The 27,027-nt window shown below is 54.0% G+C and overlaps 1 protein-coding gene across 5 annotated transcripts in view; it reads right to left on the bottom strand.

Annotated features, from left to right (window-relative positions):
- LRP5 (LDL receptor related protein 5) overlaps positions 1-25,559 on the bottom strand; it is a 141,880-nt gene extending 116,321 nt beyond the window's left edge. For 2 of the 5 annotated variants that reach the window (XM_063670817.1, XM_063670818.1), the window contains exon 1: positions 25,322-25,559. In XM_063670817.1, the coding sequence (XP_063526887.1) occupies positions 25,322-25,403 (82 nt within the window). In that variant the 5' untranslated portion in view covers positions 25,404-25,559. The remainder of the gene's footprint in view (positions 1-25,321) is intronic. The other 3 variants (XM_063670816.1, XM_063670815.1, XM_054439258.2) reach the window with 2 other exon arrangements.
- Positions 25,560-27,027: the final 1,468 nt, after the last annotated feature.

Genomic DNA, 27,027 nt, shown 5'->3' on the forward strand with positions numbered 1-27,027 from the left:
GCGTCCAGTGCCAGCACGATGGAAGAGACAGAGAAACAGAAGACATCAGGGCTCCAGAGTCAAGGAGCCCGCAGGTTAGTTGGGCAGGATACACACACACACACACACACACACACACACACACACATACATGCACACTCGCACACACAAAACCACCCAAGAAGAAAAGGTGGGATGAATGCACGGACAGGTAATGCCTGGAGCCTGGGGATGGATAAGCTGACTGCGGGTGGCCCAAGCAGGCTTCCTGGAGGAAGAAGACCTGGCTGTAGGTGGAGTAGGCAGGCTTCCTAGACAGGGAAGATCTGGCTGTGGGTGGAGTGGGCAGGCTTCCGAGAGGAGGAAGAGCTGACTATGGGTACACCTGGCTGTTGGTGGACCAGGGAGGGTTCTTGGAGGAGGAAGATCTGGCTGTGGGTGGATCGGGCAGGCTTCTTGGAGGAGGCAGACCTGGCTGTGGGTGGACCAGGCAGGCTTCCTAGAGGAAGAAAACACGGCTGTGGGTGAACCAGGCAGGCTTCTAAGAAGAGGAAGGGCTGACTGTGGGTAGACCTGGCTGTGGGTAGACTGGGCAGGCTTCCTGGAGGAGGAAGAGCTGGAGCACTGAAAAACAAACATGACTTGGTGAATGTTGAGCATGCCCAGGCCTGATCCCCAGAGGCAATTATGCACTCAAGTTACTTAATCCTACGCACAATGCCTCACAAACAACTTCTCTGACACCTAACACAGCTCTGGGCACCTTCTAGCCTCAGCTCCTCAAAGCAGTTATTCACACTACTAGCCCGCACACCTCCTCACACCCCAACCCCAGGGACAGGAGTTCTGCCAGATGCCAAAGCTCCAGATGCCAAAGCCTGGGTCTGCTTCCAGGCTCCTCTTGGTCTAACTGTCCACGCCGCATCGGCATGATGTGCGAAAACAAGGGTTTGCAATCTGCCCTGATGCCTGGGGTAGCGAGTCCCTCCCGATTCGTCTCCTTCAGAAACACCTGGGCTGCCCTGGTCCTGTTATACCCCCGACACATTCTACAGTCAGCTCCCCAAGTTCCACAAAGATCAACGTTGGCGTTTTTATGGCATTTTATTTACAGTTTTTACAATATAAAAAAGGAAGGATGCCACAGCTCAGCCAGCAGGACAGAGATCTATGATGCTGCTGCTGCACCATTGTTTGTGGTCAAGAAAGTCTGTTTTCAATCATTTATTAAACTGTGGTGGGAGATGGATGGTGGCAGTGGTTACCAGCAACGTGAATGTTCTTAATGCCACTGAACTTCACACTTACAAATGGTTACGAGGGTAAGTGTTACATGTATTTTACCACAATTAAAAACAGGTAAATGCAGGCCGGACACGGTGGCTCAAGACTGTAATCCCAGCACTTTGGGAGGCCAAGGCAGGCAGATCACCTGAGGTCAGGGGTTCGAGACCAGCCTCGCCAACATGGTGAAACCCTGTCTCTACTAAAAGTACGAAAATTAGCCAGATGTGGTGGTGCATGCCTGTAATCCCAGCTTATTGGGAGGCTGAGGCAGGAAAATAGCTTGAAACCGGGAGGCAGAGGTTGCAGTGAGCTGAGATCGTACCATTGCACTCCAGCCTGGGTGACAAAAGCAAAACTCCATCTCAAAAAAATAAAATAAAATAAAAATAGGTAAATGCAAACATATGGTATAGTAATATTATGGGCTATTATGAGCTACAAAAAAGAATGACTTGGAACTACAGTTACAGCCCTCATTCAGAAATTTGTTTTAAATGTGGGTTGGCCGCTAAGGCATGTACACAACATTTTGACGTTCAAATATTCCTAGATTTGGACAGTGAGTACCCCTCTGAGCTGGCTCTTGTGTTCCAGAGGTCCCCACCAGTCCTCCAGAACTTCTTTGCTTTCTTACACAATAAGATGCCCCACGCTTGGCTTGCACCTTTCCTTGCCCCAGCCCTAGAACCAGCTTCTTCGTGGACAAGCTCTGGCTCCTCTGGGTGGAGAATGGTATTCAGAAACCCAGACCTGGGCTCTGGTGTGCTCACTGCTACTTGGGGTCATTGCTTCTAGGCCTGTCTGCTGATGGAGGTAGGAAATACATGTACAGTCCTCCTTCTTCCCAGATTCCGTACTTGAGCTCGCCTACTTGCTAACATTTATTTATATCCCCCAAATTAAACCTCCCAGCACTTTTGCAATCATTCACAGACTTGCAGAGTGTGAAAAACTGAGTCACCATCACACGTTCCAAACTGAGGTCAACCGAGGCCACAACACCCCATCTTCTTGCTCCAGCTGTCGAGATGTAAGCAAGTGTTCTTCTCTCGATCTAGCTAGTGCCATGCTTTCCACATCACTGTGCTTTTTGTGGGCAATTTTGCTGTGTAAAATTTCCCCTGCACATATGCTGAAGTGCTGTGTAGTGCTCCTAGGTGCATGAGACTGCCCAGCGCCTTACAGAAAGAATATGCGTGAGAGGCTTTATTCAGGTATGAGTTATAGCGTAGTTGGCCATGAATTTAATGTTAATGAATCAACAATATACAGTAAATAAGGTGCTTTTTAGAGACAGGGTCTTACTCTGTCACCCAGGCTTTAGAGTCCAATGGTGTGACCTTGGCTCACTGCAGCCTCAACCTCGTGGGCTCAAGTGATCCTCCCACCTCAGCCTCCCAAAGTGTTGGGATTACAGGCGTGAGCTACTGTGCTCAGCCTAAATAAGGTGTCTTTAAACAGGAACACACATAAGACAAGGTTACGGGCTGAGTGCGGTGGCTCATGCCTGTAATCCCAACACTTTGGGAGGCCAAGGTAGGAGGTTCACTTGAGGCCAGGAGTTTGAGACCAGCCTGGGCAACATGGCAAGACCTCATCTGTATATTTTTTAAATCAGACAGGTGTGGTGGTGCATGCCTGTAGTCCCAGCTACTCGGGAGGCTGAGGCAGAAAAATGGCCTGAGCCCAGGACGTCAAGGCTGCAGTGACCCATGATTGTACCACTGCATTCCAGCCTGGGGTGACACAGCAAGATGCTGTCCTAAAAAAAAAAAAAAAAGACAAGGTCACATATCGATCAGTTGGCAAAAACGTTGTGACCTGAGGCTCACAGGAACCTAGCCCGATGTTTCCCCTAGGAGCAATGGTTCAGTATTCAATAATTCAGGGTTCACAGTGACTTCATGGAGCATAACTTTCAAGAATAACAAGAACCAACTGTACGTGTGTATATATACTCACACTTTTATTTTATTTTATTTTTTGAGACAGAGTCTCACTCTGTCACCCAGGCTGGAGTAAAATGGCACGATCTCGACTCACTGCAACCTCTGGCTCCCAGGTTCAAGTGATTCTCAGCTTCCCAAGTAGCTGGGATTAAAGGCGTGTGTCCCCACAACTGGTTAATTTCTGTATTTTTAGTAGAGACGGAGTTTCACCACATTGGCCAGGCTGGTCTCAAACTCCTAACCTCAAGTGATCCACTCACCTCGGCCTCCCAAAGTGCTGGGATTGCAGGCATGAGCCGCCGTGCCCAGCACACATACACTTTTATACACACATGCATCTATGACTATTTCTCTATTTCTGTGCACGCGTGCGTGGCAGTACCTGCAGTTTCAGCCACGTGTCTGGGTACTGTCTAGTCCATGTTTGTAAGCACCTTCTCCAAAGTGCAAAGCCTGGCTTGTGTTACTATCCATATGTTTACTTATTTGCTCAGTCAATTTACTTATTAGCTCCATAACCAGCTTCCTATCTGCTCCAGTAGCCTCTGCTGTCAGTCACCTCCGCACCCTACCCCACCTTGCTTCCGGATGCTGGGTGCCCATCACCCCCAACACCTCTACATAGCACCACCCTTGACATGCTGCTTCTTTATGTCTTATTTATTTGAGATGGAGTCTTACTCCGTTGCCCAGGCTGGGGTGCAGTGGCACGATCCAGGCTCACTGCAACCTCTGCCTCCTGGGTTCAAGTGATCCTCCTGCCTCAGCTTCTCAAGTAGCTGGGATTACAGGCGCCCGCCACCACGCCTGGCTAATTTTTGTATTTTTAGTAGAGATGGGGTTTCACCATGTTGGCCAGGCTGGTCTCAAACTCCTGACCTCAAGTGATCCACCCACCTTGGCCTCCCAAAGTGCTGGAATTACAGGTGTGAGCCACTGCAACTGGTCTGCTTCTTTAAATGCCAGGCACCAACATTTGTGCAATGGGGCGCGAGGAAAGAATAGGGAGGAGAGCGCACTGCCGGCCCCTGCACTGAATCTGCTGATCAATCTGGGGGGCAACTGCCATCTCCATCTCCTGTCTTCCTATCCGTGAACATCTACTGCAGTCCTCTCTGACGTCCTTCTGTAAAGTTGTATTATGTTTTGCATACAGGCCTTGCACATTAGTTCTCAGATATTAATCCATGTACTTTATATAAAATTCAAACCATATTAAAAAAATAAAACTAGCATGACCATAACGGAGTCTGCAACATTCTCACAGACTTTATGATAAAACATGAAACTTCAAAGATGCTTAGGGTGGGGCAGGGACAATGCTTAAGGCTGCCTGGAAGCCTCCCCATCCCTGAGCCAGAAAGTCCTATCTCCCCTTCAAGGGGAAATGTTTGAAAAAGCACTGATCTGGCTAAAATGACGGGGACCAGGGAGAAATCTGCATAACTGTCAAAAGTACAAGTGAGCTGGTCTCCTCCATTCTGAGCACAGCAAAGTTCAGTCTCTCCAAGTCCAAGAATCATACACCTGTTTGCCAAGAATGAAGTTCAGGTGTCTGCAAGTGGCTGAAAATATTCATTGCTGGGCCATGAACAACATTCTTGGCAAAACCATACCTTAGCTTCTCGTGGAAATTTCTTAAGGTAGAAGAAACAGGAAACACCCAGACTCGCTTTTACACAGACAGTTCCATGAAGCCAGGGACCTTCCCCACACCCACGTTTCAATCCACTGCACGCAGCTCACAGTGTATTCAACATCTACGCGTCTCTCCTACTGGGGTGGCGGCGGCCACTCAAACCCTCATGCAGCTACGATGACCGCAATTTTGGCAACACAATTTCATGTTTCTCCTTGGGCTTTTACCCAAGTCAGTGACACAATTCTGCAGTTGTCTAAAGATTCAAAATGAGGGACTTGACATTTACAACAATAATAAAATCTTGGGTTTCCTTTAACCAAGCACATGTTCTGCCTTTTAGAGAAAGCTCTGCAAACTCAAGCTGGAGTGGGATACTTGCTGACATCTTCAAGCACCCCAAGAATAGCTCTACTCCCCCATTTCCACTTTGGCTGAGCCATCTACATCCCACCAATTCCCCCAACATCCCTCCATCCGTCCATCCACCCACCCAAGGACCTGCTAAGCCAAGAGGTCTCTCCCATCTACCCGGCAGCCTGGCCTCAGCCCCCAAAGGCTCTCTCTACATGAATCCCACCACACCAGAGTAGACCAAGCCTCTCGTAGACCCCACCCTGACCACCTCCATGCCTCCAGCCATTGCCACCCCTAAAAACCCTCCCTTGTCTCTACACCCAGCTGATGAATACTTGGCTGAATGTGACCTGGCCTCCTGGACCCAGGGGAAGCTCACGTCCTCTGTGAGCCCGCCAGCTCACCCTGCCTCTGCACCTTCACTGGAGAGAGCCCGCACTTCACCTCCTCAGGGCAGGCATGGCTGATACCACCCAGTGGAACCTGGTGCAGAGCAGGCCCGGTGCAGAGCAGGGCTGCCTGCAGAGCAAGTCCCGGGTGCTGGGGCCGAGCACCTCCAACGCTGGCCGTGGACCCATCCCTCCCATTCCAGGTGCTGTCTCCATCAAGAGTGAGTGAGCTGCTGACATTTGTATGACAATAATGAATAAATACCATATTTTGCTTCAAATCCAGAATAGACGTGGCCAGGGTTGGCATATGACTGTTGGGAAAGGACAGTTTGCCTCTTCCCAAACCAACTTGGATTATAAAAAGCTTTTCTTACGACCACAAGAGCGGAGGAGCTCAGGGGCAGACAAAAGGAAGGCTGGCTGCAGAAGGCAGGACAGTGGGGCCTTCAGGGGCGGGTGGGGAGAGAGAAAGCCTGGAGCTGCACCCCCAAAGTCTGTGTACATCAGGTGCTACAGAATAACACCACCTCTTCCAGCTTGGCCCCCACCTGCCCTCTCCCAGCCCAGTCACCCAGACAACACCCCACTCCCCACACACACCTCACATCTGCCCATCTCACACTCACCAGCTTGGGCTCTCAATGCAACCTGGAACCTGCCCTTGGCCTCTCAGCTCAGCCACCCCCATTCCTGTTGGCCCCTGGCCCCCCATCGAATTCTCTCTAATCCTAATGCACACACTTGCACACTCAAACACACAAACACACACACAGCCTGGAGGAAAACCATAATTAACTGAGGTCTAGGCAAGTTTCCCGAGCAGGGACCACATTTCAAAGGTCAGGGAAGCAGGCGAACAGGAAACATACAGGGGGCACGTTTGGGGGTGGAGCAGGAAATAAGAAATCACTTGCAAAAGATAAAAAGAAAATGAGGTAGCTGGTTTCAGACACGTCGGAGCACACAGAACAGGACAGACGCCTCTGGGTCTTCACTCAACAGGGAGATGGGCCAGGCAGGTCCCTGCTGCTCCACCGCAGAGCTGGGGACTATGGCCCTGACACCAAGGCCCTGGGGCAGGCGAGGAGGCAGCTGTTCTCCTGCCTGTGCTCCCGAGCAGGGCCTGGCCCTACAAGGGAACTGGCCCAAGGCTCTGCTTGGCTACTTTGGAAAGTCCTGGGAGACAAGCAAAGGACTTGCTAGGTCACTCCAAACGGCCCAGATGTGACAACTGTGAAGAAGCCACACCAAAGCAAGGTGACAGAACAGTGTTGGTTATGTCAGGTATCAGCTTAGGCACAACTCCACTTACCCGGACTCACCCGTAACCTGCCCTCTCTTCGCAACCAGTAAAGGATGCCTGGGTAGAGGGGCACAAGGCCTGGAGCATAATTACCATTTTAAAGGCTCTGAGAAGTCTCGCAGTGAGGAAGCCTAGTTCACTTTCTCTCCCCTAGGATTTCCCAGCTGCGCCTGATCGCAGAACATTTTTTCATTTCCACTCAGGAAACACATTTTGAAAAACACTGGCCTAGAGGCAGAAGTGAAATGGAAAACACCAAAGTAACACTGAAGAGGAGGCGCTGGGCAGAGAACGGTCGGAGGTGCCCTGAATCCTGGACCGGTGGTGATCCCCAGCTCAGCATGCTCCCCTCCCTGGGCCCAGACCGCCTCCCCACATTTCCTGGATAAGAAGGCTAATGCGCATCAGGGTGAAGGGCTTGCCTGGGCTACGGCCCCAGGCTTGCCCCACACCAATCGCGCTCCTGCGAGAGCCAGTGACTTTCTTGATTTGGCTACTGCGGAATTGTTTGCAACTAACCACCCCAGATACAAATGACAAATGATCAGATGTAAAGGACCCACAGGTCTCTGTGATACAGCTTCATGCAGCCAGCACGGCTACTGCCGTGCCGAATGAGAATGATCCCAGGCAAGTCCTTGCCTCCCAGACCCAGAACCCCATGGAGCCCGCCAGGGCTGGCTCACAAGCACTGTCTGGGTCGGGCAGAGATTCCAGCAAGAGGAGGGAACATCCATGCACCGGAGCCAGTTACTGGAAGCAAATCGCCTCTTCCAAAACCCAGGCTATTAATGGAGTCCACTGTTGACTGGAGCTGGGGTCTAGCTACGGAATACCGCACAGCAGAGATCTTCCTGAGAGAAAGCGCTTTTCCCTGAAAGCCATGTGTCCTCTACTAATTGTGTTTTAATTGGGCGAACGTCTGTATCTCATTGCAGTGGCCGCACACATGCTGACAAGGGGCTGGGGGTGGGGTGGGGAGCAGAAGCTCAGGGGCCTGGGAGGGAAGGAAACAGGCCATCAGGGCTCCCCAGAAGGCATGTATCTCTCTCACAAACACACGCATGCACACACACATGCACACATACTCTGCAAGCCCTGAGTTAGCAACTGTGGAATGTGACCAGCTCAGTGATCCCAGGACAAGCTGCTAGGGAATATGACATTTGACTGATGTCTGCAAATGTGCGTTTTCACTAATTAGAAGGTTTAAGGCAGAGCAGAGAAAAATATGTATTTCAGAGTCCCAGTTTGACCTGCCAGAAACCAGCCCGTTACTAACATTCTTATTTTCAACAAAATATAGCATTCTGATTACATACCATCTTGGTTCCACGCCTCCTGCCTTGCCAAGCCCCCGGAAGCGGCCCAAGGCCATGGCAAATAGTGAGAGAAACAGTCCCAGGGTGGAGACTGACTCAGGGGTGTCAGTCAGTGGGGCGCTGATGGCCGGTGGGAGGCCAGCAGTCATCACCCTCTCCTTGGGACAGTTGAGTAGCTCTCCCCCAGGGTCACGTGGCCACTCAGGTTCATATGGGAGGCCAGAGGAGTGGCAGAGCCCAGGAGAGTGGCCCCGAAGTCACTGTTCCCTCCAGGCCTCAGTGTCTTCATCCATTAAATGAGCAGGCTGAGGTCTGGGATGACAAGGAGGGCTTGCACTTACTGAAACCCATGGGAGGCTGTTCACTGATTTCTTTTATTGATGGAAGAAAAGACTCGTATAATTCAAGTAGCAATTAAGAGGCAGGCACTGGAACCACCGTCTGCCAAGTCCTAGTTTTGCCTACACGAAATTGAGCAAGTTAATTGACCTCTCCCAGCCTCAGTTTCTTCGTCTATAAAATGAGGGTAGGGATGGCCCCCAGCCCACAGGGCAGCTGGAAGGATTAAATAAATCAAACATCTCTTAGAGCCCGCCTGGCACACTGTGATACACAACAAATGTTAGCTATTTTTGTCTATGAAGTCTAGATTTTATATCTTGGGTGTTCTAAAGCAGGATACATTTATTTAAAAACAACGATTTTCATTAAACACGTACCCCACAGACAGCAACCCCATGGAGACTGCTCTTAATTCAGGCCAGTATCGAAACGACTCTAACTACAAGCTTTATACAGGTCTCTTGGCTGTCCTTCAAATCCAACTAAGGTGGTACTTCTAAAGCCCTGTGCACATGTGTGTGTGCATGCACACGTGTGGGAAGGGCGGGCTCACGGATCCCTCAGGTACCCCACCCACGCAGTCTCACGTCACAAAGCGACAGACAGAGCAGCCGAGGGAGGTCTGTGCCCCACCGGACCCTCGTGAAGCCACCAACTCTACCTCTGCGCCATGTCCTGCAGACTGGGCTACCCTTTGGGTGGGGACCGGCATTTGATGCAAGAAAGGCAGACAGAAAAGGAAAAGGGCAAGTTCAACTCCAGGTAACAAAGACAGTACCAAGCCCTAGAGTCCATAAACACCATGCAGATGGAAGCATTTACTGCAAGGCCACACGGCAAACTCACGGATCCAGGGACAGAGGTGTAGACTGCGGTGCCCCTGAGCCATGACCCTGCAAATTACCACCATGGGAAACGAGGCTGCCAAACCCCCGACAGTCGGCTGGGCTGGCACAGACTCGTGGTTTCCATCGAGGTGGGAGGAGGTGGGACGTCCCAGCCCCTCCCCCATGCCCACTGCGGAGGGAAGCGGCCGTTTCCCCTGTGTGGTTACAAAGATCTCATTGTTCTTCCCCACAGAGAGGAAACTGGAGGACTGAGCTCAGAATGCATTTTAGAATTGGCAGAAAAGAACATCTGGGGAAGGAAACACATTTCAGAAACAAACATACCTTTGTACCAGCTTTTATTTTCTTTAAGTGTTGAAAAAAATAATAATAATAAAGACATGCCAAATTTATCATCACTCTACAAAATCCCTTTATTGAGCAAAATGTGGCAGCTCTACTTTCAAATGATCTAGTGTTCCTGGAAAATTGCAGCAACGTGGATGCCAAGGCCCGAAGGCCGCCATCGGCAGCCAAACAAAAGATGCCACCTCAGGCTCCGCGACATTGTATCATGCCAGCCAACTGGACAGATTTGGGGAATGCCACGGTTTGCCTTTAACCCCTTGCCTCTTGGTCTCCTGATGCACCTCAGAGGCTAACATTCTTTGAGGAACTGGCATTTCTTAGTTGTAAATATGCATGTGGGTTTGGGAGCTGCCTGCAAAGTCCGGTGTTGACGATCAGCTTTGATTTCCTTGGAATCAAGTTTAAGTGTTGAGTCTGGAAGTTAAGAGGAACTTGGAGAAGGTGAGCACTATGGTGTTGCAGGCCCTGGGTGAACTCTTCCACCAAGCATTCACTATGGACTGACAGCGTGCGAGGGGCTCTGCGGGCAGGTGCACAGGACGAAACAGATTCCGTCCGGGGGGAACCTGGAGGAAAGCTCCCTCTTTTTCCCAAGGCGCCGGGCCTAGCTTCATGGGTCCCTACCCTCCAACGCTTGTCACGTTACTGAGTCTCGTGTGGGAGCTGCTTCTGGTTCCTGACTTCACTCAGTCCTCATAGGAGATGGAGCTACTGTCACCCCATTTTACAGATGGGGAGACTGGGCACAAGGGGACCAAGAAACCAATGCAAAGTCATACTTGCGTGATCAGTGACAGGGGGGATCAATTCCCAGGTTCTTTCTCCAAGAGTTAAATTGTTTTCATGCTGCCTAAGGCGGGGGCAACTGAAAGACCCCTGGATATCTTTGCAAAAATGGTCAACCACAGGAGCCACAGCCAGTGGGTCAGATCCGCGGAGGCGTTGGGGTGACCCTCCCCATACCCGGAGGGATGCTTGTCCCCTCCTGGCCTTCATTGCGTCCCCTCAGGACCGTGGCCTCCCAGGACCTCAGCACAATCCCGGTCCTGTGCTCCAGGACAAGCCCTCCGTCCCCGGGACGATGAGGAAATGGAACCAAGAGCGGCTCGCTGCAGCCCAGCACCCATGCTGCCCCTTCTCAGGGGGCAAGAACCATCCTGGGGAGGACTTGGCTTTGGAGGGGGAGCCTGGGAGGCCAGCGAGTCAACAAGCCTCTACTGCTTATGGGTGGGATCCCACCCCAGGCCCCCACCTGCTGGGGCAGGCAGGGACGGGCAGCACAGCTTGGCCAGGGCAGACAACCCCCACCTTGGACAGGGCAAAGGTAGGACACGTGGGCTCCAGCCTGGCCCCACCATCCCTGCACAACACTGGGCAAAGTCCACATTCTCCTCAACTGGGTGTTGACATCTGCAGGACAGGGGCATGGAGGTACAGAGCGCTGAAGCCACACAGCAACCTAGGAGCGAGACTCCATGCCTCCCCAGGGACCCCTCCCCACCATGAGGACCATGAAGGCTTCCTGTGTGCCGCAAGGGCTCCAGTGTGGAGACACACGTCTCCTACACAGCCAGGCCTAACGCTCTTGTAACTGGGTGGTCCCACCTGGGCTCACAGCTGGAGGGCCAGGAGCTCAAGGCTTCGCAGGGTCTGCTCTCATCCCAGAGGCGATGGGGAGCCACAGCAGGCTGCAGGAGAGAGGGTGGGCCCCCCTCCACTTTAGAGGCCCCATCTGGCCCACAGACTGGAGAGCACATCTCTCAGCAACCATGGAGCGCCAACTGCACACAGGGCCTGGTCGTCAGAGCGGGGCAAAGGCACTGACCGTCACGACCAGGGCGAGGGAAGGTGGGTGGGCAGGGATCTTGGGCAGAGGGGGAAGAACCTGGTGCCCAAACTGGCCCTGCCTTCAGCAGTGAAGCTGAGTGGGGAAGCGCTGATGCAGGGGGCCACAAAGGGCTGCTGGTCAGCCGGGAGAAGCACCGCACCCCCCCTTCCCCCCGGGGAAGTAGCCAGCCCAGATGAAGATGGCAGGGTCCCCTCAACAATGTCCTCTGAAAAGGAGAGGCGGGGACTGCTCTGGTGACACCTACAAATAGATGGTCAGCCCCCAGCCCCCAGCCATACTTCTGACAAAGCAGAGGCCCCCAGGGGAGGGGCACCCGAAGGTACCTGCACCTGTCCCCCAGACTCCCAGAGCCCACCTGACCCCATCCCACCAGGGCTCCAGCTACAAAATAAATGCCGAGGCCAGCTAGGCAAGGACGCACACTCGGTACCAACTGAATAGGCTCCATGCTTTCATAGGCGCAACCCACAGGCCACACTATGCAGAGCTGAGATGGTTTCAGCCAAGCAGCCTTTCAGCTGAGCTGGACAAGTCCAGAGTCCCCAGGGGGTCCTCACCATGGAGTTAACAATTGCGATGCGATGGTAACCCTAACAGCTAACCATCACTGAGCCAGGCCCTGAGCTAGGCACTTTTGAACACCACCTCTCTGCAGCCTCAGGACGAGCCTGTGGGAGCATAAAGATCATTCCCTATTACAGATGGGGAAACTGAGCTCTGAAGCAGTTAACATGCTTGTCCAAGACCGCACAGCTAGGAGCAGGACAGAACAGCAGGTCAGGCAGGAACGGGTGAGGGGGGCCTGCATGGGCTTCTCTGGAGGCTGCGCAGACACACAACCCCCAGGACCCCGACCCTGCAGCTCGCTACTGCCCCCTCAGCGACTCCAGCAAACCTCGGAGTAGGAGAAGGAGGCTGGGAATACCTCGGGTGTCCGAAACAGCAGCTTCTGCTTGGACGCCAGCGCTGCATAGTGGCTGCTGCCCAGCACACCCCAAGCCACCTGTGCCACCTGTGGTGACCTTCCAGGATGCCTTGGTTACCAAGCTGGCCTTAGGTGCTGTGGGCAGCCAAGAACAGAACAGGGCCCACCCCTCCTCTTCACACTAACGCAAAGCAAGAGGGGGGCACTTCGACTGAGTGCATCCCTCTCGCTCAAGGGCCTCACGGATCACAGGGGTCAGGGCGTGATCCCAATTCTGCATTCACATCTGCCTTTCATCCTGCTCTGCCAACAACAGCCAGTGAGGCTGGGGACATCCCTGAACCTGCTCCCCACCTGAAACACATCATTCCATTGGACCCCAGCCCTCCGGGAGAGGCCCTAATCCCTGACTGTGGTGAGATCAGATCACTGGTTAAGCACCCAGAAGGGCCTTGGTCAGGGACTCCAGGGGTGGGGGGTGACGGGCGTGGTGGTATCCCGCTCTGGGCTATATTCCACCCTGATGGAGGAGGTCTGTGGTCAGAACCGGGCTGTGTAGGGCACAGGAGCCCAGAGGGACCCCCAGAGCTCACCTGGTGGTCTCTGAGCAGGGCTCCCTCAACCCTCAGAGGAAAGCAGAGCAAGGAGGCCGCCCAGAGCCCAGCGCCTAGCACCCAGCAGCGTGCCAGACCTGCCTGGATCCTGGAGGAGATCTCTCATCACCCTCCAAGTCAGTCATGCCTAACCCAGGGACCCACAGCCCACGGGGCCGTGAAGGTGCACTGGGTCCAAGAAGGCCTTCAACACTGGGAAGCCAAGTGGCACCTCCTGGTGCAGAGCAGGCAGAATCCCACCAGCCTCTGCTCTGCCAGCGAGCACGGCTGGACGATGAGCAGAAGGGGCTGTTGCTTAATAAACGTCATTTCCTTAACAGGATAAAACTTTTCAAAACAGATGGAAATTTTTTTTTAATTAAAACTGGTGGCCAAAGAGATGGAAAGTGCCCATTGTCCTTCCCTCCCATCGTGAGCCATCCTCCGCACACCTCAAGCTGTTCGCTGCCCAGGTGTCTCCTGAGGCGTGGGGGGAGGGGGTGAGAATCCGTGAGCCCTCGGCCAGCCGTGGCTCTCTGGAGCTCTGCCCCAGGCCATTGGGGCACACGCCGGGCACCCTGGGGGCCACACAGGGCAGAGCCCAGCTGGATCAGCACACAGGGCCACACTGGGCACACAAGTCTCTGAGCCTCCCCTGTGGACGCAGCTCTCACTATCCCACCCCACTAGGTCCTGGGGATCTGCCCCACAGGGTGATATGCTGTCACAGACCACTACCAGAGCCATGGCCTGCTGTTCTGCCCGCAGCCAGGTAGTCACCTGCTCCACACAAACAGGCAACGCCGTACTTGGGGGCTGCTCTGTGGCAGGACTAGAGCTCCAGCAGCTCAGCCCTCCTGAGAGGGAGAACTCCGTGCTCTAAGAGGCAGATGCAGCAGATGGCACCAAAGCCACCACAAGCCCACGGGGCCCTGCATGGCAGGTCAGGAGTCCCTGACCACTTGCTCTTTGTAACCAGAGCTGCAGTGGAGTCTATGAGGCAAGGGCTGTGGGTGACAGTGGCCACAGCAAATGAATGAGCGTCCCAAGGGAGCAGGCGGCTGCGGGGAAGCACAGCCCAGACCCAGGAGTCCTCCGGCACTGCAGCAAACTCCCTGGGCCCCTTGAGCAGCAATGAGATGGCAAGTGCATGAACTCCCGGGGGCACAACCTGGGAGGGTGACACTCTCTTCATGTTCAAATTCTTGAGAACGCATTAAAAATATCACTCAGTCACCCACTCTATAGTTTTAATTCAAAAGTACCAAAGTAGCCAGGCACGGTGGCTCACACCTATAATCCCAGTACTTTGGGAAGCTGAGGCAAGAGGATCACTTAAGCCCAGGAGTTCCAAATGAGCCTGGGCAACATGGAGGGACCCCATTTCTACAAAAAAAGTTTTTTAAAAAATTACCTGGGCCCGGTGGTGCGTGCCTGTAGTCCCAGCTACTCAAGAGGCTGAGGCGGGAGAACCACATGAACCCAGGGGAGGTAGAGGCTGCAGTAGGCTGTGATAGCACCACTGCACTCCAGCCTGGGTAAGAGAGTGAGACTCTATCTCAAAATAAATTTTAAAAGCACCAAGCCAGATTTGGTGGCTCACGCCTGTAATCCCAGCACTCTGGGAGGCTGAGGCCAGTGGATCACCAGAGTCAGGAGTTTGAGACCAGCCCAGCCAACATGGCGAAACTCCATCTCCACTAAAAATACAAAAATTAGCTGGGCGTGGTGGCGGGTGCCTGTAATCCCAGCTACTCGGGAAGCTGAGGCAGGAGAACCACTTGAACCCGGGAGGCGAAGGTTGCAGTGAGCCGAGATTGTGCTACTGCACTCAAGCCTGGGAGACAGAACGAGACTCCATCTCAAAAAATAAATAAATAAATAAATAAATACCACCAAAACTTTTTAATATAAACATTTATTATTCCATAATTCCTTTTTTGCATGATTAAAAATGTTTATATAAAGTTTCCTGAAAATGGTAAGAATGCCAAGTGAAGGCTGCAAATGCCCAAGCCCCCACCGTGGCATCTCACGGGGTCCGGGCCCTAGGAGGCTGGTGGGTACCACGTGGACCCGGGACTTCACAGTCAAGTCTCTTTGGGGTGCACTGGGTTTCCCACACCCCAGAAATATGGGCTCTTGCTGCAGGACCATGGGGATCCTCACACTTGGCCCAGAAGCTGTCACACAGCCAGACAGGTGTTCTACAACCTAGGCTAGAGGGAGCTCATGCTCCAGCAGAATTCCAGCCAGAGGAGGTAAAGAATGGGCAAGATCTGCTCCCTGGACAGATGAGGCCTTGGGTGGCCTCAGAACAGTTACTGATCATCTACCAGACATCACACTAGAGCAGAGGGGTGCAGACGAAGACAGCCCCTGTCCTCAAGGCCCTCCCAGGTTGGGTGGACCATGGAAGGTTCCAGACGGATCTGGCAAGAGAAGTGCCCACACCAGGGGCAGAAGATGGGCAGGCCTGCTCAGGGCAGCACAGCCTGCCAGACCAAAAAGTTCCAACTTCAGATGCTGGAGAATGGGCACGACTGTCTGAGAAAGGGAAGGACGTGATGAAAACTACTTGGAGAAAAATTAATCTGGCCAGAGCACAAGATAAATGGGCAAAGGGGAGGTTCCAGAAAGCAAGGAGACCAAGTAAAAGCTGATATCATCGGCTCTGAATCTAGCCTTTCACTGAATATGCACTGCAGGGCCTGTAGGTGAAGCCTCAGAGCCCAGGGAGTCTGAGTGGAGGACAGGGCAGGGGACAGAGCTGGGGCCTGTGTCTACAGTGCTGAGGAGGAATAAGCATGGACGTCAGCTTGGAGGCTCCAGCTGAAGTGAGGAGGAGGCCAGGACAGCACAGCCAAGCCCAGATTCAGACTCCTTTTGGGAAGCAAGTTCACTCTGGGGGAAAGTTTGGAGAAATGGCCTTTACCCACAGAAGCAAGCCCCAGAACATGTCTTGCTCCAAAACTATCTCATACAGTGAGGACGTTAAGCTTCAGGTCCCCTAGAGGAGAGTCTGCTCCTTCCTGGGGCAGAACTCAAGGTGGCCAGAGCCTGGAAGGCACCCAGCACCCAGGCTGGTGTGTTCCGGCCCGGCCCACACGCTCGGATAGCTATTAATGCCCCGTTGAGCAATTTCCTGAGAGCTTTGCCAGGCAGGTACCGCCTCCCCATCTGGACTAATACAGGGGTACATCCCAAGGAAGAAATGAAAGGTGCCCACATTTTGCTCTGGGATGAACTAGGGAGGGGAGTGATAATTAACTCAGCAATTATATTTGCCATCGGGCTAATGCTAAAATTAGCATGCATTAGAGTTTCTTTCCTGAGCAGATGCCGGAGTGAGTTGGGCAGCAGGAGTGACTCGGGCAAGTCGGCACAAAGGGCACCTCCAGAGCCTTCCACAAATGTCAGCAAAACCCACAAATGTCAAGGCCGGCTCCACTGCACCTGGCAGATGAATTCACTTCCACAGCCTGAGACCGCCAGCTCATCGGAGGCCATTTAAAATCCAGCCCTCTGACACCTGCTGGATATCACCATTTACCGTCCCCAGATCAAGAGATCAAAGGGTGGAACCTGATAGGATGGCTCTGAAGTTCACCACAAAAGCATAAATGTGCAAGAAGAGCCAACACGTCTTTTGAAAAGGACAATGAGGTGGGAATTTACACAACTGATCTTAAAATATGTTCTGATGCTTCAGAGACGGAGACGGCAGCGTTCCGGTACAGAAAGACACTCACAGGCAGTGGAGCACAGTGAAGGGTCTGGAATCAGGACCCAGGTGTCTGTGGACACTACATGTAAAAGAGCAGCATTTACAATGAATGGATAGGATGGACCACCCCACCAAGGTGTTGGACAACTCCCTATTCACTGGCCAGACCCCTACCTCATACCATATACAAAAAAAAAAACCCAGACAGAATGTCTGAATGTAAAACACAAAACAGTAACACTCCTGGAAGAAAGTAATGGAGAATATATTTATAATCTGGAGTTGGAGGAACAAGGGATAGGAAAAAAGCCACAGGGAAAAGATAGAGTTGTGATTACATGAAGCTTCTTAATGCCTTTATGATAATGTACCACCAGAAACAAGGATGAAGGACTAGCTACAGACCAGCAGTGAAACCTGAAACAAACAGAACAAAGAATTAAAGTCCACACCAAATAAAGACCTCCCACAAATCAATAAGAAAAAGACAAACAGGCCGGCACCGTGGCTTATGTCTGTAATCCCAGCACTTTGGGAGGCAGAGGTGGGCGGGTCACTTGAGGTCAGGAGTTCGAGACCAGCCTGGCCAACATGGTGAAACCCTGTCTCTACCAAAAATACAAAAATTAGCCAGGCGTGGTGGCACATGCCTGTAGTCCCAGCTACTTGGGAGGCTGAGCCAGGAGAACAGCTGGAACCCAGAAGGCAGACGTTGCAGTGAACCAAGATGGCAATCGCGTCATTGCACTCCAGCCTGGAGGACACAGCGAGACTCTGTCTCAAAAAAAAAAAGAAAAAAGAAAAGGACAACAGAAAAATGGGCCAAGGATAAGTGTAGGCAATTTGCAGAAAAGTAAATACCAATAAACCAGAAATGAGAGTTGTGCAAATCAAAAGGTGTTATAATTTTTAACCAAACTGGACCAAAGAAAACACCAAAAACCAAAATCTTGTAATTGCCAGCATCAGAGAGGATATAGGAAAGTGTGTGTTCTCGTAGACGCTTGCAGGTATGAACTGCTATAGCCTTTTAGGAGTTATGTATGTATGTATGCTTGTATGTATGTATTTGAGACAGGGTCTCGCTCTGTTGCCCAGGCTAGATCTGTTGCAGTGCTGTGATCATGGCTTACTGCAGCCTTGACCTCCTGAGCTCAATAGATTTTCCCACCTCAGCCTTTCAAGTAGCTGAGACTACAGGAGTGTGCAATCATACTCAGCTAATTTTTTAAATTTTTTGTAGACATGGGGTCTCCCAATGTTGCCCAGGCTGGTCTCAAACTCCTGTACTCAAGTGATCCTTCTGCCTCAACCTCCCAAAGTGCTGGGATTACCTGGGTGAGCCACTGTGCCCGGCCTCAATATCTTTAAAAACGGAAATGGACACACTCTTTGACTAGGAACATATCCTATAAAAACACTTATACATGCAGAGACACACGAGCGAGCATGCCTTGTAACAGCAATGAAGGCTGGAAAAACTCAATCAGGTAAATGCTGTAAAGTGCACCTGTGTACTATGAAATGGCACTTGGCTTTTAACAAGAGCAAAGATAGAAAAGCAAAAGTACAAACTAGGGTGTGATGGCACATGCCTGCAGTCCCAGCTTACTCAGGAGGCTGAGGCGGGAAGATCCTTTGAGCCCAGGAGTTGGAGGCCAGCCTGGGCAATAGTGAGAAAAAATAAAATTAAATAATAATAATAATAATAATAATAGGCTGGGCAAAGCGGCTCATGCCTGTAATCCCAACACTTTGGGAGGCTGAGGTGGGAGGATCACTTGATCCCAGGAGTTCAAGACCAGCCTGGGCAGCAAAGCAAGACACCCATCTCAACGACAAATTTTAAAAAATCAGCCAGGCAGGCTGGGCACGGTGGCTCACGCCTGTAATCCCAGTACTTTGGGAGGCCGAGGCAGGCAGATCACTTGAGGTCAGGAGTTCGAGACCAGCCTGGCCAACGTGGCAAAACCCTGTCTCTACTAAAAATACAAAAATTAGCTGGGCATGGTGGCAGACGCCTGTAGTCCCAGCTACTGAGGCACAAGAATCGCTTGAACCAGGGAGGCAGAGTTTACAGTGAGCCGAGATCGTGCCACTGCACTCCATCCTGGGCGTGAGTGAGACTCCTGTCTCAAAAAAAAAAAAAAAAGGAGCCAGGCACTGTGGGGTGAGGGAGGGCACAGAAGCAGTGCCTCTTCTGGGGGCACCCCCAATCTCTAGCGGTCCAGAGGCCTCAGGATCCTGAAGGAAGAAAAACTGTGAAGCTCTGTGCTAGAAGAGACCATAGAGATTGGAATCAGCTGGTTCCGTTTTACAAAAAAAGGAAACTGAGGCCCTCAGAAGGTGAGTGCCCCTCAATGCCCCACAGGGAGGCAAGGAGAGGGCTCTGAGCCCTGCAGGGCCCTGGATTCTTGCAATGGGGTGGAGTGGAGCCTGTGCCGCCCCTGCCAGGCACCTTCTCAGGAGAGGAGCCGTTATCATATCCTTGAAGGGGTCCTTGAGCCCCCCAAAAGGCTAAAAACCACTTTCCTCCTTGAGTGAAACTTCACCTCAGTTTAACCACAAGAAAAACTACATTAAGGCCGGGCGCAGTGGCTCATGTCTGTAATCCCAGCACTTTGGGAGGCTGAGGTGGGTGGATCGCTTGAGCCCAGGAGTTCAAGACCAGCCTGGGCAACACAGTGAAACCTTGTCTCTACAAAAAAATCCACAAAATCAGCTGGGCGTGGTAGTGCACACCTGAGGTCCCATCTACTTGCGGGCTGAGGTGAGAGGATTGCTTCAGCCCAGGAGGCAGAGGCTGCAGTAAGCGGTGACTGCATCACTGTACTCCGGCCTCGGCAACAGAGCAAGACTCAAAAAAAAAAAAAAAAAAAAAAAAACAGGCCAGGCACGGTGGCTCACGCCTGTAATCCCAGCACTTTGGGAGGCCTAGGCAGGAGGATCACGAGGTGAGGAGATAGAGACCATCCTGGCTAACACGGCGAAACCCCGTCTCTACTAAAAATACAAAAAATTAGCCGGGCGTGGTGGCGGGTGCCTGCAGTTCCAGCTACTCAGGAGGCTGAGGCAGGAGAATGGCGTGAACCCGGGAGGCGGAGCTTGCAGTGAGCCGAGATCACGCCACTGCACTCCAGTCTGGGCGACAGAGCAAGACTCCGTCTCAAAAAAAAAAAAAAACCCCAAAAAAAATTAAATCTCAAAAAAAATTACATTAAGGCAAACTAAAAGATGTTTAAAATATATATATATTAAATTAAATACACTCCAATAGAGCAAATAAGAAAATACCCAGAAAGCACAATCCCCGCACCCCCAGGACAACCTCCCAGGGGGTCCACGGCAGGAGACCCCAAGCACGAGGGACAGAGAACAGTGTCCCTGTGGCGGAACCTCCGGCCCATTAGGCCCAATCAGAAAATAAGGCTCCTGCCACTGAGAGAAAGAGGCACAGTCGCCCAGCAGCCACGGGCTGTGGCACACCACGAGCCAGGCCAACAAAGTGTCAACTGCCCCCTACAAGGTGACAGGCAAACCAGGACAAACTGAAAACCAGAGGCTGGACCTGCAGCACAGGGACCACCACACGGGGCTTGGGAATGGGCAGGGACCTCGGAGCGCCACCCGCATGCCTAAGAACAGCCCGTCTGCACATGCCTCTGCATGGCTTAGGGGCACAGGGAGCTCCCCCCACCTCCAACCCAGGAAGGCAGCCCCCACTACCCAGATAGGGAAGGGATAGGACCAGCACCCCGTTCTGCTCCTAACTCAGGGCTCCAGGCCCCCTCGGGGGCAACCAGCCCAGAGCTCAGACCCCAAATATCTTCACCCACCTCCTGGTCCCCATCTGGACAAGGGTGCTGGGGACTGGCTCTCAGTCACACCCTCGGGGTACTCTTCAAAGGACAGCTGGATGCCCCAGGGCAGGAGCTTTTGGCCCCCAGCTCCCTCACCCCAGACATCAGCTCTTGGGACCCCACCAGCATGGGCAAGGTGGACACCATCGTCCCGATTTTACAAATGAGGAAACTGAGGCTGAGGGCCGGCACACGGCTCTCCAGAGCTGAAGAGAATGCAGAGAGCAGCCGGAGCCAGCCGGTGGGTCCCTGGGGCCGGCTCGTAGCAAGCCACAGCTGCCTCTGCCCATCACACTTGGACCTCACAGCCCCCAGGACAGCCCTCCAGAGCGGCCTGGCACGGAGCCCACACCCTGCTGCTTCCTGAACAAATAAGTGAACAAGGCCACCAAGCCGAGGAGCTGGATGCAGCCCCGGCTCCCGCCAGGGCCTCCCCAACAGACTCCCCATTTGGAGAGCGCATTAAGTGTCTCCAAGGCCTCACAAACCACAGATGTCCGGCTGTCTCATGGCTTCTGTAACCTGAACTTGGCCCTCACTCTGCACCCCCAGCACTCCTCTCAGGGCCCAGGCCCCTCCTCTGAGATGCCAGCACTGACTCCCCAACTTGTCCCTATCACCTGGCTCGTTCCTGAACCTCGGCAGGAGAGTCTCAGGCCAGATCCTCCCACCAGCCACCTCCACCAGGATGCAGGATGCATGAGACCTGCTCGTGCCAGCTGGGAGACGCAACCAAGATCAATCCAATCAGCGGATGAACTGATGAATATAATGTGGTCCCTCCACACAATGGAATATTATTCAGCCACAAAGAGGGCTGAAATAGGCCGGGTGTGGTGGCTCACACCTGTAATCCCAGCACTTTGGGAGGCCGAGACCAGCAGCTCACTTGAGGTCAGGAGTTCAAGACCAGCCTGGCCAACATGGTAAAATCCCGTCTCTACTAAAAATACAAAAATTAGCCGGGCGTGGTGGCGGGCACCTGTAATGCAAGCTACTCGGGAGGCTGAGGCAGGAGAATCACTTAAACCCAGGAGGCAGAAGTTGCAGTGAGCTGAGATCGCACCACTGCACTCCAATCTGGGCGACAGAGCAAGACTCCATTTCAAAAAAAAAAAAAGGCTGAAACACCCATATGTGGTACTACTTGGATGACTCCTGAAAACGTTACAGTAACCAAGGAAGTCAGCCACGAAGACGCATTGTAAGATTCCCTTCACACAAAACGCCCAGGACAGGCAGAACCACAGAGGCAGAAAGCCGACTGGTGTTCGCCAGGGGATCCGGGGAGAGGGAACGGGAAGTCACTGTGTAATGGGTATGGGTTTTATTTTGGGGTGATGGAAATCTCTTATAACTTGATGGAAGTGATGGTTGTAAACATTGTGAACGTACTAAATGCCTGTCTTCTATACTTTAATATTTTATATTATGTAAGTTTCACCTCAATTTAAAAAAAAATCAACTCGACACCTTTCACCTAGGAAAGATCTGGCTGTAGCTTGCATTTCCTGTAACTCCTGCCTAAAGCCTTCCAGAAGCTTCCGCTGCCTTGTGGATCACAACCAGACTCCACAGCATGATCTGGCCTCTAAGGGCCTCTCGCAGGACACCCCAAGGGTGAAGGAGCACCCGTGGGCCCACCTCTGCATAGCTGCACAGCTTCTTTCCCCGTCCTCCCCTCTACATGGGAAGCTCTGCCCACAGGGGCGGGGCCTTATCTGCCATTCTATCACACTCAACCCAAGCACTTCACACGGTAGCAGACACCAAAGCAAAACAGCAACAGCATTACACCGGGCCAGGTGCACGTTAACTCACTGAATTCATGGTAGGAAGGATTCTATCCCCATTTTACAGGTGAGAAAACTGAGGCACACAAAGGTAGCATCAGCTTCCCAAGCTTCCCAGCACAGGAAGTGGCCAGGCTGGAATCAGACCCCGGGTGCAGGGGCTCTGTCCACAGTGCTAACTAACTACTCCTGCCCCCAAGGGCTGCAGCAGTGAGTGAGTGAGCTGGTCAGTGGACTGGATGTCCAAGATCACACAGGAAAAATCCAGACTATTGTAATAACCACCTCTAGACCGGCTGGGGCCAGAAAGATCGAGGACTCTGACACACAACTGCGCTCACTGCAGCTCTGCCAGGGATGGGGCTAAAGGTCTCACACAGGGCACTTAGGGCTCCCCACAGCCTGGGAGAGGAGCGGGGCGAGATGACAGAAACTAGGTATGGTGCCCGAAGTCAAACAGCTACTGAACATGTAAACCCAGGTGGGTCTGACCCCAAACCCCGCCCCACCCCCATCAGCCTTGCAACCCGTCGCTGCAAAGGAGAAAGCAACTCAGAGGCCTCACCTGCCTACATCCCCCACCGTGTGTGTGAGTTCTATACTAAATGCCTGAGCAGTGACACAGCACGGCTGAAATTAAACGGGTTCCAAAAACGACAGGAAGCACGAGGTCGATCTCCCCAGAAAAGTGCTGAACAAATGCTGGATAGGGTTCACCGGCGAATTTCTTGGAACTGAAGAGGAGAGCTAAACACACGGGGCCCTGCTTTGGAGAGGACTCTCTCAGGGTGCTCCACACAGCACTTGGTTAACCCCAGTCAGCCCCACTGGGCTCTCCCAGAGGGCCCGGCCTTGGCCTTGGGCATCTACAGGAGGAACCTCCAGGGGGAGAGGGGGTGCCTGGACAGGCCGGCCCTGGAACAAGCACTTGGGCCGCAAGCAGAGAAGACTAGGGCTTGGGAGCTGGGGAAGTTCTCAGCACTGGGACCACTAGAACAAAGCCGTTTCCGTGGGTTCACAGCTTCCAATTGCAACAGGAAGCAATCAGGAAAAATAATTAGCTGCCCACTTACCGGCTTTGCTGGGGACTGAGGCATGTATCTCACACAGAAAACCAGGGATATAACATCAAAACCGTTCTGCAGAAGATTCCTCCCTTTCCTTCCATTTTAGGACTGGATCACCACATTCGCTAGGGCTCCCAGGCCTCGCTGCCTAATGTTAAAATAATCAACTCTATTTTTGCCTCACACACAACTGAACTCTACAGCTGTAATTCTTTCTCCTCAGGGGCTCGAACCACATGGACGACAGGCGTTTGACTCCAGCAACATCACCCCAAAACGTGCACAAAACCCAAAACTGCAATGAGGTGAAAGGCAACGTGGTCGGCCTAGAAACCACCCCCCCCCTTTAAAACAAACAGCTTCCCCAAAGCCCCTTTTGCCTCTTTGACCCAGGCATTTCCGGAAAAAGGAGCGGCGCTGGCCTGTACTCCCCAGATCCTGTCGCTGTTTTGTCTTCACCTTGTTTTGCTAGCTCCAGACAAGGCCCCAAAATGTAAACACGCTCCTGAAAGAGGCAGATTTGGGGTGAAACTGTCCATAGAATCTCTAGGCTTGGGTCAGAGGCAGGAGGACGTGAAACAAACGCCAAGCTCCTCCTGTTCCCCGCTGCCCCCTACACCTCCAGGCAGAGGCTGCAGCCCGGGGGATCTGACTACAGGGCCACCCCGCTACACCATCCACACTGGAAATATTCAGGGAGACAGCTGTTTGCCTTAAGGAGGCCCAGACAAAGGGGCCCGAGGTCCTCCCCGCTGAACTGCCACAAACAGAACAGGAGCCCCGGCGTGCACAGGCACTTGTGGCCGTGCCACTTGGCCGGCCATACTCCAGAAAAACAAAACACGCACATCCAAAGAGAATGATTTAGGTAGCAAGAGGCTTGCTTGAAAAACCACATGGCAATCTCCAAATTAAAAGAACATGTGTAGCGTTTCACGACTGCTTAAGTTTCCTGAGTCCTCCTGACCTCAACTCCACCCCTTGGGAAACACCAAAAGTTGGAGAGAAAGTTCCCCGGCCCTACCTCTCCCCACTAGAGTGTACAACTGAGGCACGAGCCTGCCTCCCCCACTGCCCCGCGCTCTGGGACCACGTCACCCCCGCGTAGCCGACCCGGGGAGGGACACCATCTGGGGACCCGGCGGCCACACGGGGCATTCAGGTCGCCCGGGCACCTGGCAGGTGTCAGTCCGCTTGGAACCCCACAGCCACGCGGCTCACAGGGGCAGCGAAACCGGCCAGGCCGCCCCGCGCCCGGGCTCAGAACTTTCTCGCTGCAACTTCAGCCCGTCCTCGGAGCACGCGGGCCGGCCGCGCGGCCGCTGGAAACAGGCTCGCGAACCGGCTCCCCGGGCCAGGCCCGCCTCCGCGTCCCAAGTCCTCGCTCGGTGCCCGGCCCGGGCCACACGGGCCCAGCGCGGGCTCGGCTCCCGGCTTCCCGCGGGCACGGGCAGGTGAGGACCCGCCCGCGCCGCACCTGGCGGAGCGGGCGCGGCCCGCGCGCCCTCCTCGCCAGCCCGGGACGCAGCGTCCCCGGGGAGGGCCCGGGCGGGGAGACAAAGGGCCCGCGCGTGGCGGGGACGCCGGGGACGGCAGGGGGATCCCGGGCGCGCGCCCCAACTCGCACCCAACTCGCCAAGTCGCTTCCGAGACGGCGGGGGCGCCCGCGCACTTGGCCACGGGGCTGCCCGGGCCATTGTCCGAGCAGCCCGCGGCCCCCGGCCGGCCCGCGCCCACCTACCCGCGGCGGGGGCCGGGCAGCCGCACAGCGCCAGCAGCAGCAGCACCAGCGGCCACGGCGGCCCGGGCGGCGCTGCCTCCATGTTGTCCGGCGGCCGGACGGGCCCGCGCCGCGCTCACTCGGGCTCCATGGCGCGGCGGCGGCGGCTCCTCGCGCGGCTCCCGGCGCCTCCGCCTCCCCCCTCGGGCGCCGCGGACCAGGACTACGGGGAGGAGGGAGCTAGGCGCGCGGGAGCGGAAGCCGCGCCGCGTCTCCGCCCCCCGCCGCCGCTGCCCGCGCCCCCCGCGCCAGCCGCGCCCTCCCGCGGGCGCCCCCCGGAGCCGGCCGGCGGCCAGGCGGCCCCAGCGGCCCAGGTCCCCGCGGCCCCTCCCCGCGCTCCCCGCCCTCCCCTGGAGGTGCCTCTGGGAGGCTCGGCGCGGGGTTTCCGCCCCGCGGGGCCCGGCGGCCGATCGGGGCCCGGAGCCAGGTGTGTCACCTGTGGAGCCTCTATGAGTGGGGAAACTGAGGCACGGAGCAGGGCGGGGTTGCCCAAGGGCACACAGCGAGGCAGTTTCAGGGCGGGCAGCCTGGGGCACCACGGGGCGGCCCAGGACACTTGTTCTCACCTGTGGAGGGCAGAGAAGGGAACCGGGAGAGAAGTGGCCGGCTGGGAGTGGAGGTGGGTTTGAGGTTTTACTGCAAACTGAATGTGTACCCTCTACCTTAGTTATGAATTATGAGACACGAAGACTGCCAAACAGACACGCTCCTCTAAAAGTGCCTCTAGGCTGACAGGGAGAAAGTCCCGCCAGGCTCCCAGACGTCACCTTTGAGTCCTTCAACAAGCCCGCCAGGGCCTCTTGCCCACCGGTGTCCGCTCAGCCACTTAACCCTCCAGGAAGAAGACGTGCTGGGAGGAGAAGAATCTCACCCAGGCACAGCCTGGAAGGGGCACAGAAGGGGCTCTGGAACCAGCAAGCCCAAGTTGGAACTCCCGGTCTGCTACTTTCTAGAACGGCTGCGCCCTTGGCGGGTCTAAACAGAACCTCTCCGGGCACTCTTTCCTCCCTTGTAAAGTGGGGACAGCAATGGCCACCTTGCAGGTTCAGAGAGGGCTTGCAATACCTCACAGAACTGGGTGCCCGTGAACGTGTGTCTTCCTCCAGATTTGTGACAACTTTGCCAGGCTGGCGTCAGGCTGAACGCCTCTGCCCTCATGGGGTTTATATTCTAGGGAGACCAACAAAATCAAGAAGACAGAAAATTAAAACAACAAAAGCCCCATTGACAGACCATGAAGAATGCCATGAAAAATGAAGGGCGTTGTGCTGCAGTGTCTGGGGAAACTCTGGCTTAGGGAAGGAAGGACACTTGAGCTGCTACCAAGGAGCAGCCGTGGGAGGGCAGTTCAGGAAGAGCAGACATCCATGGAGGAGGCGCTGGGCCAGAGGGCAGCGTGGTCGCCGGATTCGAGGGAGGAACCACATCAGGCCATGAGCTGGAGCTGGTGGTAGAAGGTGCAGGAGAGGCCAGCCGGGGCCCGCACGTGTCAGACCTCAGGCGGGGAAGAGGAATCGAGAAGGCACCCCAGGAGCAATAGGAAGCCAGGCTAGGATTTAAGCAGCAAAAATATTTTCCCTTCTTCCACCCTGCATCCAGCTCTACCAGCAGAGCCTGGGGCTCTATTTTCAAGATAGAAGAGACCCAGACTCCCAGCTCTTCTCACA

Source organism: Pongo pygmaeus, chromosome 9 (assembly GCF_028885625.2).
Source record: "Pongo pygmaeus isolate AG05252 chromosome 9, NHGRI_mPonPyg2-v2.0_pri, whole genome shotgun sequence".
Taxonomy (NCBI): Eukaryota; Metazoa; Chordata; class Mammalia; order Primates; family Hominidae; genus Pongo; species Pongo pygmaeus.